The sequence below is a fragment of the Psammomys obesus genome, unplaced genomic scaffold (assembly GCF_907164565.1).
Source record: "Psammomys obesus unplaced genomic scaffold, mPsaObe1.curated_primary_1811, whole genome shotgun sequence".
NCBI classification, from domain to species: domain Eukaryota; kingdom Metazoa; phylum Chordata; class Mammalia; order Rodentia; family Muridae; genus Psammomys; species Psammomys obesus.
This window is the reverse complement of record NW_026596079.1, coordinates 38622649-38641727: the sequence shown is the minus strand read 5'-3', so window position 1 is coordinate 38641727 and position 19079 is coordinate 38622649. Positions and strand designations below refer to the sequence as shown.

The window sequence follows — 19079 nt, the reverse complement described above, 5'->3', positions numbered from 1 at the left end:
AAGTTACGGCTCTCTCCTCTAATAACCCCCAAACCTCATTTCTTTAAAAGTGAGCCAAAGTTTTGCTAGTGGTGAAAGAACTCGAGGGTGATTCCTGGGTCTCTAAGAAACTCAGGAGTGCCACCTCCGCTCGCCCTCACCACAGTCACCCCGCCTGTCTTAGCTCTGGGCAGCCCCCGGCGGGGTCTGTGCGGGGGAGATGCGGAGGAGGGCGGTCCAGAGCCGGGGACCCTGGCCTATTGCAGTGTGCGAGCTCCGGGTGTCCAGGGGGCGGGAGGGGCGGAGGGAGGGCGGCGCCCAGCGAAAGGCGCCTTGCTGCGGCGGGCTGCCGAGCCAGGCCAGACGCCACCGGGGCCGGGCTCCCGCGGACCACCCACCTCCCGCTCCGCGCTCCGCCGCCGCCGCCGCCGCGCACCATGCTCCCCGCGGGCCGCGCCGCCTCCCGGCCGCGGCTGCTCGGCCTCTCCCTTGTGCTGCTGCTGCTGCTGCTGCCCGCGCCGTCCAGCGCCTCTGAGAACCCCAAGGTGAAGCAAAAAGCGCTGATCCGGCAGAGGGAGGTGGTAGACCTGGTGAGTGCGAGCGGGTCCCGACCCCGGTGCCGGAGGAGAGGACCCGGCCACGCAGGCCGGGGAGGGCGTCCGGGCAGCTGTTGGTGGTGCTGACGGGAGGGTGCGCGCAGGGCGGCGAGCTTCGGGTCCGGAGAGCCTCGGCGTCCCCCTGTCTGAGCGTGTGCGGGGAAGGCCCCGGGCATGCCTGACGTGGAGTTCTCGCAGCGCCGCGGGAGACCGTAATGCGAGGTCGTCGCACAGGCGCGACGACGCGGTCGGGTGGGGTGTCCCGAGTCCATGCAGTCTCCCAGAAATTTCTGGCCTCGGCGGGCGCCACCCTTGGCAGAGGTGGGGAACGTGGCGGCTGCAGCTGGAGTAGACCGAGGCACTTGGTTGATTTCAAAAGCAGGCCCGAGGAAGACCCTAGACCAGCTGGTCTTCTGGGCCTGGGCCAAGGCTCGCAGCGTGTCCTTTGCTGGGACTGGTGGCCACGTTTGCTTCGAGGAAAGACTAACAACCCCCACGAAGCATTTGTCCAGCTTCTCGTAACTTGAGGATTATGAGTCACTTTGGATCATCTTCCTGGGGAGTATGAACTACAATTTACTCCTTGGAGACCACAGCTTGGGCCAGGACAGGCTCAGAGGGCTTGAAGCTGGGAGGGAAAAGTGAAGGGCCCCAGTAGCAGAACTCCCAAGGACCCAGTTTTGCATGTTCTGTTTAAAGCAGATGTGCAGTCCGATCTTCAGCCTGTGACGAGCTGTGAACACTAACGCCGCTCAGGGGAAAGAAAGCGCTTCCAGGAAAGCAAAGATCCCAAGCTAATCTGTGGGAAAGTCTGTTTGCATAAAACCTTTCCCTCTAAAAGTCAACAAACCTAGTGGAGGGCAGAGAGTTTTTCTGTCCCATGCAAGAACCAGCCATTGGCAGATCTGTAGTCCTTGCACACCATAAACTTCAGTCCTTGAATCTACGTGGCTGTGAGGCGCTGCTGGGCATTACTGAAGAGGATTACTGATTTTTTAAAAAAGATTCTAATTTCTTAGGCTGACATTCTAAGCTGAGCTAACAAACCAAGCTCCTTACAGCGAATTCTAAATTGGAGTCAAAAGCACTGGGGGGGGGGGGGGGGGGGGGGGGGGGGGGGGGGGAATCCCTGCTGTTTCACAGAGCGGTGGTGGGGTTTTGGGTTTTTCTGTTTCTGTTGTTTTCTGCTGATGTATAATTTTACTACGCAAAAGCACACTATGTTGGAGCTACAGTTCTATTTTAAGTATCTAAGTTGTTTAAAAATTGTGCCTCAGGAATGTGGCGCATGTGCGGTTTGCATTTTATGAGTGTGTAGTTAAGATACATAAAACAGACGTTTTCCCCATAAAGCTAATATTTTCCCTCTAACGATTTTACAGTACCTGTGGTTTCCCACAACTCTAACCCAGCTTGGAAAAGCATACTGTGCAGCCAGGTTCAGTTGCATCCTGCAGATTGGATTTGGTCTTGGTGACAGAAAAAGTCCACACAGTCACTTGGGAAGGTTTCCACAGATTCTATAAAGCAACTTTGTATAGGCGCTTTCAAAGCATTCCTTTCACGCTGCCACTGACTTCTGCCCCCTGGTGGCCAGTAAGAGAAATGGGGAGTTGGGAGAGGAAATTTGAACTTCCAACAACTTCTTTGTTGACTTTCACTGACGTGATCTATTGGGACTAGCATTTTAAATCGCGAAAACACGAGCTTGTTCTATGTAACATATTGACAGAAAGGAATTTAACAATATCAGATAATACTAGAGAAATTTACATCAATAAGTGAAATGTTAAAGTAAAAAATTTAACTGGAATGTATTGCGTTTTGCAAGTTCGAGTTAAGGGACACCCCTGTTTCTATGAGAACTAATTCAAGGGTAGGCACATGAATTGACAAAGCTCAAAATATCACCACTGTAGGTCAATGGTAGAACACTTGCCTAATGTGCATGAGGTTTTGAGTTCAATCCCTGTTACTGCAGTGTGAATAAGCAGGCACAGGTGTGTGTGGGTGCATGTGAGTGTGTGAGTGTGTGTGTGTGTGTGTGTGTGTGTGTGTGTGTGTGTGTGTGTTTGAGATGTGGTCTCGTGTGTCCCATCTGTCCTCAAATTTTGCTATGTCAGGAGGATCCTGAACTCTGGACCCTTGGGCCTGTTTCCCAAGAGCAGGAATTCCAGGCATGTGCTACCAACCACTAACTTCAGAGCAAGAATGTATACTCTTATCCCCATTTTATATGTAAGGAGACAGGCTGAGTAAATGACCTGGTCTCACATATCCAAGAAGGGGCGAGGCTAGTATTTAAAAGAAAAAGGAAACGGCTCTAGAATCCATGCATTTAAATGCTACAACATATAGAAACAAACAATAAAACAGAATCCCAGCACTTACAGAATTCCAGCTTGGTAAATTATTACATACTTGTTGAGGACAAGTGGTCCCATGAAATGGGCCACAGACTCCTCTTGGGAAGACAAAGTGAGCTGGAATAGTTCTGCACAGTGCCTCCTCCTCTGCACAAACACAGGAGAAGCAGAGCATTTGTCTGCCCAACTTATACTGCAATACAAGATAATTACTGCACTAAGGCTTTAGTTCATGGTTATTTCCCTAGCAATTATCTTAAGGAAATCATTCAAAAGAAAAAAATCTATATGGATAACTATTGTCATTATATTAATATTTATTTAAAAATAGAAATAAACACACAAAAGCTGAGCATTAAAATGTTTGTATAGCCAGGCACAGTGGCTCCTACCTGTGATCCCAACACCAGGGGAGGCAGAGGCAAGCAGATCTCTGTGAGTTCGAGACCAGCCTGGTCTACAAGTGAGTCCAGGATAGCCAAGGCTACACAGAGAAACCCTATCTTGGAAAAAAAAAATTATATAGAGGCAAGACCTCTATACAATTGTGGTGGAGCACATTTAATCCCAGAACTCAGGAAGTAGAGGCAGGCAGATCTCTGAGTTCAAAGCCAATCAGGAATACAAAGCAAGTAAAGGACAGCAAAAACAAAAAAAAGAAATCAAAAAAAAAAAAAAAAAAAAAAAAAACAGTATAGCAATGTAAAAGTGCATGTATGGAACCCTTGATAATATATGGCTTATTGGCCAGGCAGTGGTGGCACGCCCCTTTAATCCTAGCGCTTGGGAGGCAGGGGCAGGCACATCTCTGTGAGTTTGAGGCCAGCCTGATCTAATAGTTCCACGACAGCCAAGGCTACACAGAGAATGTGTTCTCTTATTTACTTATTTTGTCCTGGGGATCAAACCCTGAGCCTTGTGCATGCTAGGCAAGAGCCCCACCCCTGAGTGACACCCTGTCCCGTGTACTGAGTTTGCATCTTCAGTAATGATGCCTTTTCCCTCTTTCTTTGGCTCTGTAGTATAATGGAATGTGCCTACAAGGACCCGCAGGCGTTCCGGGTAGGGATGGGAGCCCTGGGGCCAACGGCATTCCTGGCACACCTGGGATCCCTGGTCGGGATGGATTCAAAGGAGAGAAGGGGGAGTGCTTACGGGAAAGCTTCGAGGAGTCCTGGACCCCAAACTACAAGCAGTGCTCGTGGAGCTCACTCAACTATGGCATAGATCTTGGGAAAATTGCGGTAAGGAAAGTCTTGATTTTTGTATGACAGGCTTTGGTTTTGTTTTGTTTTGTTTTGTTTTGTTTTGTTTTGTTTTGTTTTGTTTTGTTTTGAGACAGAGTTGTTCTGTTTTAGCCTTGGCTATCCTGGAACTCACTCTGTAGACCAGGCTTGCCTCAAACTCACAGAGATCCCCCGTCTCTGCCTCTGGAGTGCTGGGATTAAAGGTGTGTGCCACCACAGCCCAGCCCTGTGACAGGCTTTTCACATTTTTGGTGACAGAGATCATTTCTCTTTTGTATTTTTTTGTTTTAATACAAAGTATTTTATTCAGATTCTGCCTGTTATTTAAACATGTGACACTGGTGGGCTGCTTTCCCTAGACACCATGAACTATCAAATAAAAACATACGAGATAGGGTACCTCTCTTTGAGTTATTGATCAATGGAGTCTCATAGACCTTCCCCGGATTCCAGACTGTTCCATTGCTCTGGCTTAGCCTCCATAACTTGATGGTTGAATTAAAATGAAAATATTTAATTAAAATGAAAATGTTCAGCTGTTTCCCATTGCTGCAGGAGTGCACATTCACCAAGATGCGCTCCAACAGTGCTCTGCGAGTTCTGTTCAGTGGCTCCCTTCGGCTGAAATGCAGAAACGCATGCTGTCAGCGCTGGTACTTTACATTTAACGGAGCTGAATGCTCAGGGCCTCTTCCCATTGAAGCCATCATCTATCTGGACCAAGGAAGCCCTGAATTAAATTCAACTATTAATATCCATCGTACTTCCTCTGGTATGTACAACTGTGGCGTTGCAGAATGCGCCACAGAGCTGCCTATGGGGGTGTTTGATTTCCTCTCTCGCTGGGAAACTAGTCTGTTATACACTGACCTCTAGAAGCTTATAGTATATGACTCTCCACCCCGGTCTGCAGTTCACAATTGTTGACAGATCTTTTTTCCAAGGGTACCTACACTGGGGTGCCATTTCTGACCAGGTGACTCAGAGTCTCAGGTGGAAGCCTCCAGAAACTGCATCTTAAAAACAAAACAAGTAACAACAAAAGTGCTGGTTGTGATGATGTGCCCAAAACTGAAAGTCAATGACAAGTTAGACTGGCAAACCAGCCAGTGACTCCGTAGAGCAGAGGCTTTGGTTCTGAACCTTGGCTGCACAATGGGCTCACCTGGGAACCTTGAAAAAAAAATGCCTGCCCTGGGTGCTGCTCCCCCAGGAAGACTGAGTCAGTGGGGATTTGACTGTTAAAGGGCATTAAGTGTTTGCCTCAAAGTGAGGCTGATGCCAGCCCCACACTTGTCTGCAGTCTGTTGGCTTCAGGACCAAGTGGACATGTTTCTAGGCTCTAAGGGTCCAGGCCTTGGGGCAACTTGAATATTGCTGGCTTGCATTTTCAGTTAGCATAGTATGGACTGCAGCCTTAATACCAGCCTTAATGAAGTCCTGGTCGCACTGCTTACCTATTCCAGCTATAGAAGAGGTCTGAACCAGTGGCAGGTCCCCATATTCTGACAGCAGTTGCTTTGACAGATGTTGCAGCCAGTGAGGGCAGATAGCTTCAGTTCTGTATTCCGGGGGACTCAGTTGGCCTACACTGACGTCCCCTACGGTGAAACGTGCCAGGGCACCGGAGCACATGAACCTCAAGTGGGAAAGCTGAACAGCCACTGCACTACTTGTATGCCAAGAATCATTTTCTTTAAGGATCTGCCAGCTCCAGCATCCCTTCTCATTCTGTGTAGACATCAAAGGTAATGCATCTCTCTGCCTGTGTTAGTGGCCAACAGTGAAATCTGTCTTTAGATGTGAGTGAAGAATTTTGGTAAGATGAACCGCAAGAAGTGTGTTAGTATGTGAGTGTGCCCAGAGGACATGTGAAGGGCACAGCATCAAAACAAAACAGAACACAAAATAGAGCTTCTTTTCAATTACAATAATTCTATTAAAGGGTCAGTGAGACGGTTTAGCATAGAAGATGCTTACCCCAGATGACCTGGGTTTGGCCCCTGAGACCCACAGGGTGGAAGGAGACCAACTTCTGTAGTAAGTTGTCCCCTAACCTTCACATGTGCACACGCGCCCACACATACAGCCAGACACCACACAGACACATGCATTCTCCATACATAGATGCATGTGTGCATACAGACACACCTCGGTATAATTGTTTTGCAAAATGAAAAAGGAATCTGTGTAAAATGGATTCACACACTGAAGGTCTTCTAAGATTAAGCTAGAAGTTCTTAGCTCATATAAATAAGTCATATAAAAGTCCTATCCTATGTTTAAATAACATCAGATCTACGGAGCAGTGCTGAAAAGAACTCTCTTTAAAAAGACTTGCACATGTTGATTCAGGCTCTGGTTCAGGCCTCTTCCAAAGCTGAAAGTGTAGGCTTTCTGTATGCTTGGGTAAACTGTAACTGGTTTTAAGTAATTAAGCACACTCTGGTTTGAGAACACTGCCTGCTGAGCTAATGTATATGTACCTACTAAGCAAAGAGACCTTTATTATGAAATCCTCATCGAGGATAAACAGAATTGTAAACCTTAGTTCCTGCAGTGAATGCAGCATGATGGTTCTGCTTTTTAAAGAGCTGTGATTGGCTCTGTTGCAGTGGAAGGACTCTGCGAAGGGATTGGCGCTGGACTGGTAGATGTGGCCATCTGGGTGGGCACTTGTTCCGACTACCCCAAAGGAGACGCTTCTACTGGATGGAACTCCGTGTCTCGCATCATAATTGAAGAACTACCAAAATAAAGCCTCTGAGGTTTTCACGCCCTACCTCCTTTATTCTAAGAATCAAGCCTTTGAATGGTTCATTTAAACGACAGTTAAAATGTCACTTTATGTACCTAGCTGAACGAAAAAGCGCAGTTAAATATGTTTACAGACCAAAGTGTGATCTCACACTTTAAAATCTAGAAATATCCATTTTATTTCAACAAAAGGTGATTTCAGGATTTTTTTCTTCATTGATTACTTTTTTCATGTTTCTTTTCTTTGAATCTATATATTGGAATGTCGTTATGGTCCTTAGTATTTCCAGTCATCAACATTTTAACGCATACAAAAGTTATGTTTTTGTAAGAGTTGTACAGAATTATTTTATATGTATTAAATAAAATGCTTCAAACAACCTTAGTATTCTTTGTTTGTTTGTTTGTTTGTGTAGGCTGAAATTCGTGGCTGTCCGAAATTAGAATTGTAGACCAGGCTATCCTCAAAATCAGAGATTTGCTTATCTATACCTCCCAAGTGACTGAAGGTGTGTACCACCATGACTGGCAAATTTAGTATTTTTAAACTGAAGATTTTGCCACTGAGCTTCAATTTCCAATACTTAACATATGAGAAGTTAAACATAAATCTAAATTTTAAGTGTTCATTTGACAGTTTATGAAATCTTAGCATATGTATAACATGAGTATGCATCTTGAGGGATATGAGGCATAAGGCTATTTACATGTCAGGAATGGAACATTATTTTAGGAATTTTTATTTTAATGTTTCAAAAAGTAAAAGCACATGGCTCTGTCCTTACACTGCTTACCATTTTGTAGAAAGGATAAGATATACACAAAAATGAGACAGTTGAATGATGTGGTATAGTGCAGAGTGGAAGTAATTCCTTGAATCAAGGTGATCAGAAAGCATTCACCAGAGTCAGGGTAAGAGTGAGGAAGATGAAGCTCTAAGCTTCAGTTGGCAATGCCAGCAGGAACTCATGTTTTATTTTCAACACAGGCCTAGGAACAATGGCCAGCTCAGTGATCCTCAGACTGTGACAGCTAAAATAGGAAGGCTGTGTAAAAAATGAGTGATTTTAGCTCTTGGGCAGGAAATGTACACCTTACTTTGGAAAACAGGACAACTGTGAAAGATGTATCAAAAGGACCCAAGGGGGCAGCTTTCCTACTGGCAAAGATGACATGAGTATCAATAAACATAATAGCTGTAATAGTTTGAAACATATCAACCAACATGATATAGTAAGATAACACACGTGAGTTCATGATATGCTAAAATAAAAATTCATTGGTGAAATTGTGGGATGTCAACAAATAAACTTTCATTGAAAACTGGAAAATAGAGTCTGCCTTCTTTCTATGAATTATGCTTCTGAGTAACCAAATCATTTATGAATGAAATAATTACTCTTTTTAAAAGTATGTAGAGTCCAGTGAGGAGGCCCATCGTACAAACGTGTTTGCCACCGAGGCTGATGATGTCAGTTCAGTCTCCAGGACCCACAACGTGGAGGCAAAACCAACTTCTGAAAGTTGTCCTTTGAGCTCTACACATTCACCATGGCACACATGTACCCCCACATACATACATGTACACAAAATAAGTAAATAAATAAATGTAACAAAAAGTATACAAAGTCACGTCTTTAAATATAAAGGTGGTATATTATTGTAAAAGTATTGTATATTAATACTTAACAAATAAAGAATACTAACGTTAGACTACGACCCTTCTTCAACCCTTTATAAATTAGGGTATCTATAAGTGGATTTATGGCTTACAGCATCCCCCAAAGAGAGACCAGACTAAGTACCTCCTAAGAAAGTCATAGGACACCAGATAGAAGAACTTTTTACAGTGGTCAAACATGGATTCAAGTTAGCATGTAGATATGACTATTATTGATAAAAACACAGGGGATAAAAGATACAGCAATAGAGATATAAAAAGCAAAATACAGACTATAGGAGGCTTGAGAGACAATTTGATTTCTTCAACAAACTGCAATAAAGAGAAAGAAAAATAGTAAAAGAGGCATAAGTTCATATCAACCTACTGCAAAGTTTGTACTCAGACACTGATTCAAGAAAACTATAAGCACAACACCAGGTCAAGTTTTCCTTAAGATAGTTGACATCTAAACACTGATAGCATAAATACTTTTTAGGTATGCTGTTATTAGAGTTAATTTAAAATAGTGCTCAGTCTTTAGAGATACTGAAACATTGAAGATAATGTGAATCTGTGTGTTGTGGTCTGAATGAGAACGCCCCCCCCCCCCCCCCCGCTCATGTATTTGAAAACCTGGTCCCCAGCTGGTGGTATTGTTGGAAGAAATTCCAGACCTTAGGATGTGGAGTCTTGCTGGAGGAAGCATGTCACTGCGGGGGGCAAGATTGAGAGCTTATAAATTCAATCCAGGTCCAGTTTGGTTTTGCTTCTTATGTGTAGTTGAGACATGATCTCTCAATTCCTGTTCCTGCTACAGCGTCCCCAGCATTGGGACATCTTGCCCTCTGGAACTATAAGCCAAAATAAACTCTTAAACTTTTCCATGTCTGTGGAATTGTATCACAGCAACAACGAGAAAAGTAACTAATAGATCATGTCTGGAGTCAATTTCAAAATAAGCTGGGGAGAAATGAGGCAGTCTAGACAGAACAATATTAAAGACAGGCATTAATTAACATAGGTAAAATTTTTGACCAAAGAAGGGTGTGCTGTCCAGTTTTATGTTAACTTGACGCAAGCTAGAGAGCAGGAAGCCTCAATTGAGAAAACACCTCCATATGATCAGGCTGTGAGCCTGTAGAGCATTTTCTTAATTACTGATCGATGGGGGAGGGCCCAGGGCATTGTGGGTGGGGACACCCCTCCACTGGTGGTCCTGGGTTCTATTAGGAAGCAGGCTGAGCAGGCCTTGAGGAGCAAGCCAGTAAGCAGCACCCCTCCATGGTCTCTGCATCAGCTCCTATCTCCAGGCTTCTGCCCTGTGTGAGTTCCTGCCTTGGTTTCCCTAAGTAGCCTGTGACTCTGGATATGTAAGCTTCTCAACTTGCTTTTGGTCATGGTGTTTCATTAAAACAATAGTAACCCTAAGACAAAAAAAAAAAAAAAAGGATTAAAAACATTTTGAGCAAGAACAAGAACATTAAGTGAAGGCTCTTGGATAAGAAATAGATGATGTTCAGGTGTTCCAGGATATTTGATTACCCAGTGAACCCCAAGATTGTGTACTGGAAAAACCTGTTTCTAGTTGTGCTGTAGCTCAGTCTAGATCCTAGAATTTTCTGTTTACTGTAAACTAGTATTAGTGGTGTTGCTCAGCCATAGTTGCACATCTTTAACTGAAGAGCTTTCTGTAAACAAGATTAAATAAAGTTAACCGTATATCAAGAGGCAGAGCAAGCAAGCATGTGACAAGAAGTGACCATGGGGGAGAGGGGAACACACAGAATGAGAGGAAGGAAGCCCAGAGAATGGATAGAGAGAGGCACAGGAAGTAGAAAGGAGGGACACTGAGCTGCAGTGTATTTAAGACAGTATGGAGAACAGGCTTTTTCCTTCTGGGATGTCAGCTGGGTAGGAAGGTCAGCTGGGTGCTTTCTCTGCCTCTTTGAGCTAGTAGGCTTTGCTCCCAGAATCTGGCTCATGAGTCTTCATTAGTAAAATCAAACATTTGGGATTTTCTTTCTTTAAAACAATATTCAGGGACTGATATGCATGTTATAGGAACTGTAAGAGGGTAAGTTGGCAAAGGAGGCTGAGAAAACACCGTGGTGGTAAAAAAAAAAAACACCAGTTATCCTAGGGTAACAGAGAGCTACCAGATCAGGAAAAGAGAATTTAAGTAAGATGACATAAGGAACAAAAAGAAATAGGTATTTGTATTGAGCCTGTAAGACAGCAAAGCTGTCAGGAGCAAAGTTAAGAGACATTTTTGGTGACAGTGACTGGGCAATGCCACTAAGACATTGAGAGCTTGTAAGACAGCAGAGCTGTCAAGGATAGATAAGAAGATATTCGTAGTAATAGTAACTAAGAACGCTCTTAAGGCAGCTGACGTGTGTGTGCGTGCATGTGAAAAAACGATAAGCCAAGCGATGCCCCCAAAAAGTGTATAAAAATGCAGCCCGAGCCCACTCAAGTGCGGCAGGCCAGACTCTTTGGTGAGTACACCGAGAGACCGCCATTAAACAGCCAATTCCCAAACGGCTGTTTGAAAAGCCCAGACCACCTTAACAAACTGGTTCTGAAAGGACCACCTTACCAGACTGGCCCTGGAAGGCGGCTCCAGAGCAACCCATCTTCCTTTGCATCTGAGGCCTGGCCAGAGCAGAGAAGCTCCGAGGCCTGTCAAGTCATCAGAAGACACGTCTGAGGTCCAGCTGGAACTTCGAAGTTCCGGGACCTAGAAGACACCCGACACCAGAGGCAAAGTGTCTGAGCCCGTACCTGCGGCCAGGTTGTATTCCCCATAGGATGTATAATGTGCTATACAACTCTTAGATATCTGTGTGATTAGTATGATTAGAGCAACATTCAAAAATCATTCTGGTGTTGGCTTTTATCAATACCTTGCTGCCCTTTGTGGTGTCTCGGTTAAAGTCCTCCGACATAATCAAGCGCTCGTGACATATCTCTAAAAGAGAATAGGTATTTCTCTGAAGCAGCCCCACAAATTCGTGGAAAGATTCTTGGTGCCACTAGTCATTAGCTATATTCAACTTAAAACAACATGGTTAACACTTCAGACCCATTAGAAGGTCTAATTAAAAACAGAAATGGTGTAAGAAGGATGTGGACAAAGTCAAACTTCAGTAGGGAGCTGGTGGCAATGTGTAGTGTTTACAGAAAGGAGTTTGGTGGCTCTTCACTAGGTTACAGGTAGATTTGACTCAGCCTTTATACTCCTATGTACATATTCAAAAGAAAAGGTGTATAGACAAAAACTTAAACATGAATGCTTACCACAGCTCTACTCAAAATGGTGAAAAGTGGAAACAACCCAAATATCCATCTGTAGGCTTAGATTTTTCAAACACCTACTTTATTTAAGGTTCTTAAACACCTCTCCCTCCCTTCCCACACCCCCACCTTAGGTAGGAGATTAGTAGGAAAAGGGGCTACAGACCTCTTTTTTCTACTTCCTGCTGAAAAAGCTCAATGGGTTCTTTGGGGACACCAGCAGTCTAGTCAAACAGCAGAGCATTAGCCACCAAACGATTGGCCAATTCAGTAGAAGCAGCAACTCCACGCTCCGACCGAAGGACACAAGTCTGCCAGAGCAGCAGGTCTCCTCAAAGCAGCAGGAGAGCCTCTGTGGAGTGTTTTTTTCCATGAAGACCAGCGAAAGATCCAAACCCAGCCGTTGCAAAGGGTAGCAATGGAAGTGCTGTCTCACTGTCCGTGGGCTTCTATTTATCCCTTCTCAAGAGTCCACACAAGGATGTTTTCTAGCTCACAGAAACCACAGCCCTCAATAGAGGTAGCTTTCAGCTGACAAGCTTCACTCTGCTTTTCACAGGGGCTGTTTTCTTCAGGGGCCTGTTTTCCAAGGGGCGGGGGTGCACGCCCACATCCCACACTTGGGACCAAAACAAAAAACATACTCAAAAAAACCAGAAACTTCCACTCATCCATCAACTAAGAACAAAATGAACAAGTAGAATGTACATACATATGAATGTCATGTACATTATCCAGTCATAAAAAGAATTATTCACACACTTAATGCTTATAATACGGATGAACATAAAAACACCCCTTTACTAAGTGTGAGGAGCCAGACAAAAAGCTGCATGCAGCAGATTGGTGTTTGCTAGGAGAGAATGATTACTCAGCAGTATAGGATTGTGTGTGTGCGCGTGCAGTAATGAAAACATTCTGGAGTGATACAGTGGTGATGGTCACATGACACTGAGTACATTAAATGCCACCAAATCATACAAAATGGAAACTTTATATTATGTATATTATAATAATATAATATACATACACAACTTTCAAAGACAATTACTAAAGTATGACTTTATTGATAAGCAATAAAACAGAGGATTTAAACATATCCAAGATTTAAAGATTTCAAACAGGATATGAGAACATGGGCTATAGGAAGATCAAGAATCACTTCAAGGTTTCAGACTTGGGACCCTGGGAGAAGTAGAAATGAGGTCAGGAGCAGATCTGGGAACAAGAGAGTGGCTTTAAACAGGCAGAGGCCAGGGAAGTGTGTTCTTGTGGAATGTATACAATTTACCCTTGTTCATTCAAATGCTAATTTCTCTACCTGACTATCTGGTTTCAATCCGGACATTGCATTGTGATGCTTATTGTAAGCATCACCTGTCTCAAGTTTGTGTAAACATTTGTTCTCTATATTGTCAATTACACAACCAGCCCCAATGCTGAGAGTTTAGGGTGGAACATCCTGGTCCGTAGAGGGGAGAGAAGGAAATGAGTCCGGGGAGAAGAGGGAGGAGAGAGACTCTGGAGGGGAGATCTTAGAACCACATAGAGAGATGGATGTGTTGTCGGTTATTATTATTTACTATTTACTTATCTTTTAGTTAGGCAGCAGTTAGTCCTAAACCAGCTTATACCCAAATCATCACACAGAGACTGGGATTTATTTAATTAACCTAGAGCACAATGCTGGGCAATGATTACTCCATCCCAAACCTCCCAACCTCCATAGTTTCCTATCATTCAGATTTTACCCATTATTCTTGCTTTTAGTCATATCTAAGGTTCAGTCCCATCTCTCCATGTGGTTCCAAGACCTCTTCTGTGGATTCTCTTCTTCCCCTGCTTCCTCCCTCCCCTCTCCGGACCAGGATGGCCCACCCTATCCCCTCCATTGCTCAGCATTGGGGCTGGTTGTTTAATTGACAATATAGAGAACAAATGGTGGCATGTTTACACACTTTTGAAAGCTGATGCTTAGAATAAGCATCACAATGCAACGTCTGGATTGAAACCAGATAGTGGGGGGGGGGGGATCATCATTTGAATGAACAAGGGTAAATTGTATACATTCCAAAAGAACATTATACCAACAGATATGACTAAAAGCTAGTATAATGGGTGAAATCTGAAACTATGTGGGCTTGGAGGTTTAGGATAGAATAACTATTGCCCAACATTGTGCTCTAGGTTAATTAAATAAATCCCAGTCTTTGTGGTGGTTTGGGTATACAAATGGTTTAGGAATAACCACTGCGTAACTAAAAGATATATCAACAGTAAATAACAAGGAATAGTAAACAACAAGGAATGCTGCTTACTGGCTTGTGAATCATGGCTTACTGTGCCTGCTTTAGCATAGAACCTAGGACCACCAGCCCAGGGATGGCACCACCCAGCATGGGCTAAGCTCTCTGAATTGATCACTGATTAAGAAAATGCCCTACAGACTTGCCTACAGCCTGATCTTATGGAGACATTTTCTCAAATGAGGTTCCCTCCTTTCTGATGACTTCAGCTTGTGTCAAGTTGACCCAAAACCATCCAGTACAGTGGGTGTATAGCAAGACTGTCTGAGAAAAACAAGATGTGAAAATTAAAGCTATGAGATGACATCACATTGCAAAGAGAGAAAATAGACAAATGCAAGAGAGAAAATTTCAGGTTGAGGAAATTTAGTGAATAGAAGTAAAAAAAAAAAATCTAAAACGGAGAACGCCATCAAGCCAATGACAGAAGTTAATGAAAAAAGGGAAGGCCAACAGTGTGGAATACTATCCAGCTGGAATACTATCCAGCTGTTGACAAGGTTTCAGTTTTATAACAACCAGCTATGTGGTACAGCAGCTGGAAGCTCTCCTCCCCCAGCTTCATTCACTGATAGCACAATGTATCTTGAAATAGAACACAATCTAAAAGCTAACAACACTAAAAATCTGGGCTTCCTTATTTCTTGCCTTTCCACTATGGGGTAGTCCTATCACAGCCGATGTGTTCCTCTCCCTCATTTGTGTAGAGGTCCTAGGAATAAACAAAATACCAGAGCCCAATAGAAGGTGGATGAAGAACATGTGCAGTTCACAGATTCAACTGGAAGGGAAGAGATAAGTAACTGCCACAAAGATACAGGAGCCAACGACTTCACTGACATGGCTGAGAGGTTATTAGTTTGCACTGTGTTGGTGAGTGTTCTCCAAGAGGGAAAGACAAATTGTTAGAAAGACATTTTTGCAATCATAAAACAAAAACATCACAGCCTGGGCATGGTATCACATGCCTTAACCCCAGCACTCGGGAGGCCAAGGCAGAGGCAGGAGGATCTCTGTGAGTTCCAGGCCAGCCTGGTCTACAAAGCAAGTTCCAAGTCAGCCAGCAACATTTTATTTTATTTGTTTGAAAAACAAACAAAAAAACCTCAAAAAAAAAAAAAAAAACCAAATAAACCAACAACATTAAAAAACCCATAACAACATACCACTTGTAGCCATTCTTGAGTTTTAGTGGCAGTATGTAACATCTGAATGTGAGACTTTAACCCGTATATACAGTCACCCTTATGCTGCCAGTTTTGAAGGAGATCCCGCCAATTCAGGCAGCAGCAGAAATAACACTTGGTAATTTCAGTTCAGCAGACCCAATAACTATGAGTGTTTATGGCAAACAGAAACATTCAATGGCAATTTTAGCAAGTACCAGTAGGAGAGCCAAAGACAGGACTTGTAGGATTTGAAGGGAAATTATGTCTTTTACTGGCTATTTTATAAAGACAGCATCTGGCTTACTGTGATGAGCTCTTGTAGAAACATCATGTGACCCATGTGGCCTGAGTTTGTCACCGTGACCTCAGTATGGACACGTCTCTGAGGCTGTGTGTAGGAAAGCAATCACAGAAGGGTGGAGAGACAGAGCATGAGAAGTCCAGAACTACAAATAGGATACATGAGCCGGTGGCTCAGGCAGCCTCAGACAAACTCCTATTGCGTTGCTGGCTCCTCTACAGGTTATACCATGGTTTCCTGGAATGTTCATTGAACAGCTGAAGAAAAAAATGAACCTACTTTATAGGTAAGTTTGCATATTGGCCCACAGAATAAAATCCAAGACTGCTTTGTAGTCCTCCTGGCCCTAAGCTCCAAGAATAATGACTCCTGAGACTCAAAATATATTACAAATACCTAGGTCACATAGCTAGGGTCTTCTCTGACTAGCTCATAACAAAAAATAACTTATTTATAATAGGTCTGTGTCACTTTAAGACAGTCACTAGTGGCTGGATGGTCAAAGGGAACAAGTAGGGAAGGTTGTTGGAGGGACACGGGGATGGATCTCTTTGAAGACATTGGTGTCTCCTGCCAATGTCTACCTCTGTGAACCCTCTTAAGAACAAGGACAAACATACTGTGGGAGGGGCTAAGCTGTTTCCTCAGTCACTACAATGATTTTAGAGAGTGGGTATCATCACACTGAGATGCCCAAGTGGATACTCTTCATAAAGGTTGCAACAATATTCAGAGAAGCATGGGTCCACCACAACAGCTGTATGGAAAGCGACAGAATTTAGTGTCAACATCAAATTCTGTATTACTTAGAAAGTTTTAGCTGTAGTAAGTAATTGAAAAGCCAAATTGAAGCTTTTTTTTTCTTTATTAATTACACTTTATTCACTTTGTATCCCCCCCTGTGGTTCTCTCCCTCCTCCCGTCCCAATCCCTCCCTTCCTCCACCCTCTGCATGCATGCCCCTCACCAAGTCCACTGATAGGGGAGGTCTTCTTTTCCTTTCTTCTGATCCTAGTCAATTAGGTCTCATCAGGAGCAGCTACAGTGTCTTCTTCTGTGGCCTGGTAATGCTGCTTCCCCCTCAGGGGGAGGTAATTAAAGAGCAGTTCATGTCAGAGACAGTCCCTGTTCCTATTACAATGGAACCCACTTGGATAATGAACTGCCATGGGCTACATCTGTGCAGGGGTCTTAGGTTATCTCCATGCATAGTCCTTGGTTGGAGTATCAGTCTCAGGAAAGACCCCTGCGCTCAGATTTTTGATTCTGTTGCTCTCCTTATGGAGTTCCTGTCCTCTCCAGATCTTACTCTTTCCCACTTCTTTTATAAGATTCCCTGCACTCTGCCCAAAGGTTGCCCATAAGTCTCAGCATCTACATTGACAGTCTGCAGGGCAGAGCCTTTCAGAGGTCCTCTGTGTCAGGTTCCTGACTTGTTCCCTCTTTTCTCCTTCTTCTGATGTCCAGCCTCTTTGCCTTTCTGGATAGGAACTGAGCATTTTAGCAAGAGTCCTCCCTCTTAATTAGTTTCTTTAGGTGTACAGATTTTAGTAGGTTTATCCTATATTATATGTCTATATGAGTGAGTATATACCGTGTGCATCTTTCTGCTTCTGGGATACCTCACTCAGGATGATCTTTTCCAGATCTCACCATTTACCTGCAAATGTCATGATTTCCTTGTTTTTTATTGCTGAGTAATATTCCATTGTGTAGATATACCACAATTTGTGCATCCATTCCTCCACTGAGGGGCATCTGGGTTGTTTCCAGCTTCTGGCTATTACAAATAAGGCTGCTACAAACATGGTTGAGCAAATGTCCTTATTGTGTACTTGAGAATCTTTTGGCTATATGCCTAGGAGTGGTATAGCTGGATCTTGAGGAAGTGCTATTCCTAGTTGTCTGAGAAAGCGCCAGATTGCTTTCCAGAGTGGTTGTACAAGTTTACATTCCCACCAGCAGTGGAGGAGGGTTCCCCTTTCTCCACAACCTCTCCAGCATGTGTTGTCTCTTGAGTTTTTGATCTTAGCCATTCTGATGGGTGAAAGGTGAAATCTTAGGGTCATTTTGATTTGAATTTCCCTGATGGCTAATGAGGTTGAGCATTTCTTTAAGTGTTTCTCTGCCATTCAATATTCCTCTGCAGAGAATTCTGTTTAGCTCTGTACCCCATTTTTTAATTGGATTACTTGATTTTTTGCTGTTTAACTTCTTTAGTTCTTTATATATACTGGATATTAGCCCTCTGTCAGATATAGGGTTGGTAAAGATCCTTTCCCAATCTGTAGGTTGTCGTTTTGTTCTGAGGACAGTGTCTTTGCTTTACAGAAGCTTTTCTGTTTCATGAGGTTCCATTTATTGATTGTTGCTCTTAGAGCCTGTGCTGCTGGTGTTCTGTTCAGGAAGATGTCTCCTGTGCCAATGAGTTCAAGGGTATTCCCCACTTTTTCTTCTAAGTGGTTTAGTGTGTCTGGTTTTATGTTGAGGTCTTTGATCCACTTGGACTTTAGTTTTGTGCATGGTGATAAGTATGGATCTATTTGCATTTTTCTACATGTAGACTTCCAGTTAGACCAGCACCATTTGTTGAAGATGCTGTCTTTTTTCCATTGAATGGATTTGGCATCTTTGTCAAAAATCAGGTGTCCATAAGTGTGTGGATTTATGTCAGGGTCTTCTATTTGATTCCATTGATCCACCAGTCTGTTTCTATGCCAGTACCATGTGGTTTTTAGCATTGTTAGTTAGAAAGTTTTAGCTGTAGTAATTGAAAAGCCAAATTGAAACCTAAAAAAAAAAAGTATTGTTCACCTAGATGAAAACTCCACAGTTACCTGTTACCAAGGTTGACTGATCCAGAATCCCATATAGTATGACTTAGAATATGACTTCTTCTTATAGATTTGTTACATTCTTGATGCTGACTCCATTTGAACACTTATTTTGTCCAATCAGGATTCTAAATTGGTTTTCAGGAGGACTGAGTTACATGCATCTTCATGTGTAAAGCAGGAAGGAGAGAATCTATGCCAGGATACTGAGAAAAAAAACTTTTTTTTCAACCACTCTGATTTGACTGCTTTAAGTGTGCTGGCTTCTAGCCATTCTCGACTGTAAACAGAGATGTATACCCTGACCGGTGCTCCCCATCAGGATCCAGCTGCAGCACAGGAGGCTGGTGCACCTAAATCCAAAGCTGAATGGAGGGATGGGGTAGCTTTCCATAAGCCATTCTTCAAGAAGGAAGGGAAACGGAAGCTATTAATAGGAATGTATTCATTACAGTTACATCCAGAGCCTGCTTTTTGTTTTAATTCTTCAGAACTGTAAGACTTTAACCCAAAACCTTGCATACTTTCTATATGTTATCTAACACGTTTTCAGAAAACAGCACA

General features: G+C 43.4%; 1 protein-coding gene across 1 annotated transcript; it reads left to right on the top strand.

Annotated features, from left to right (window-relative positions):
• The first annotated feature begins 358 nt into the window (after positions 1-358).
• On the top strand, positions 359-7273 carry Cthrc1 (collagen triple helix repeat containing 1). Its single transcript, XM_055626524.1, has 4 exons — positions 359-569; positions 3964-4185; positions 4744-4960; positions 6804-7273. The coding sequence occupies exons 1-4, from the start codon at positions 417-419 to the stop codon at positions 6944-6946; spliced, it is 735 nt and encodes a 244-aa protein (XP_055482499.1). The 5' UTR covers positions 359-416; the 3' UTR covers positions 6947-7273.
• Positions 7274-19079: the final 11806 nt, after the last annotated feature.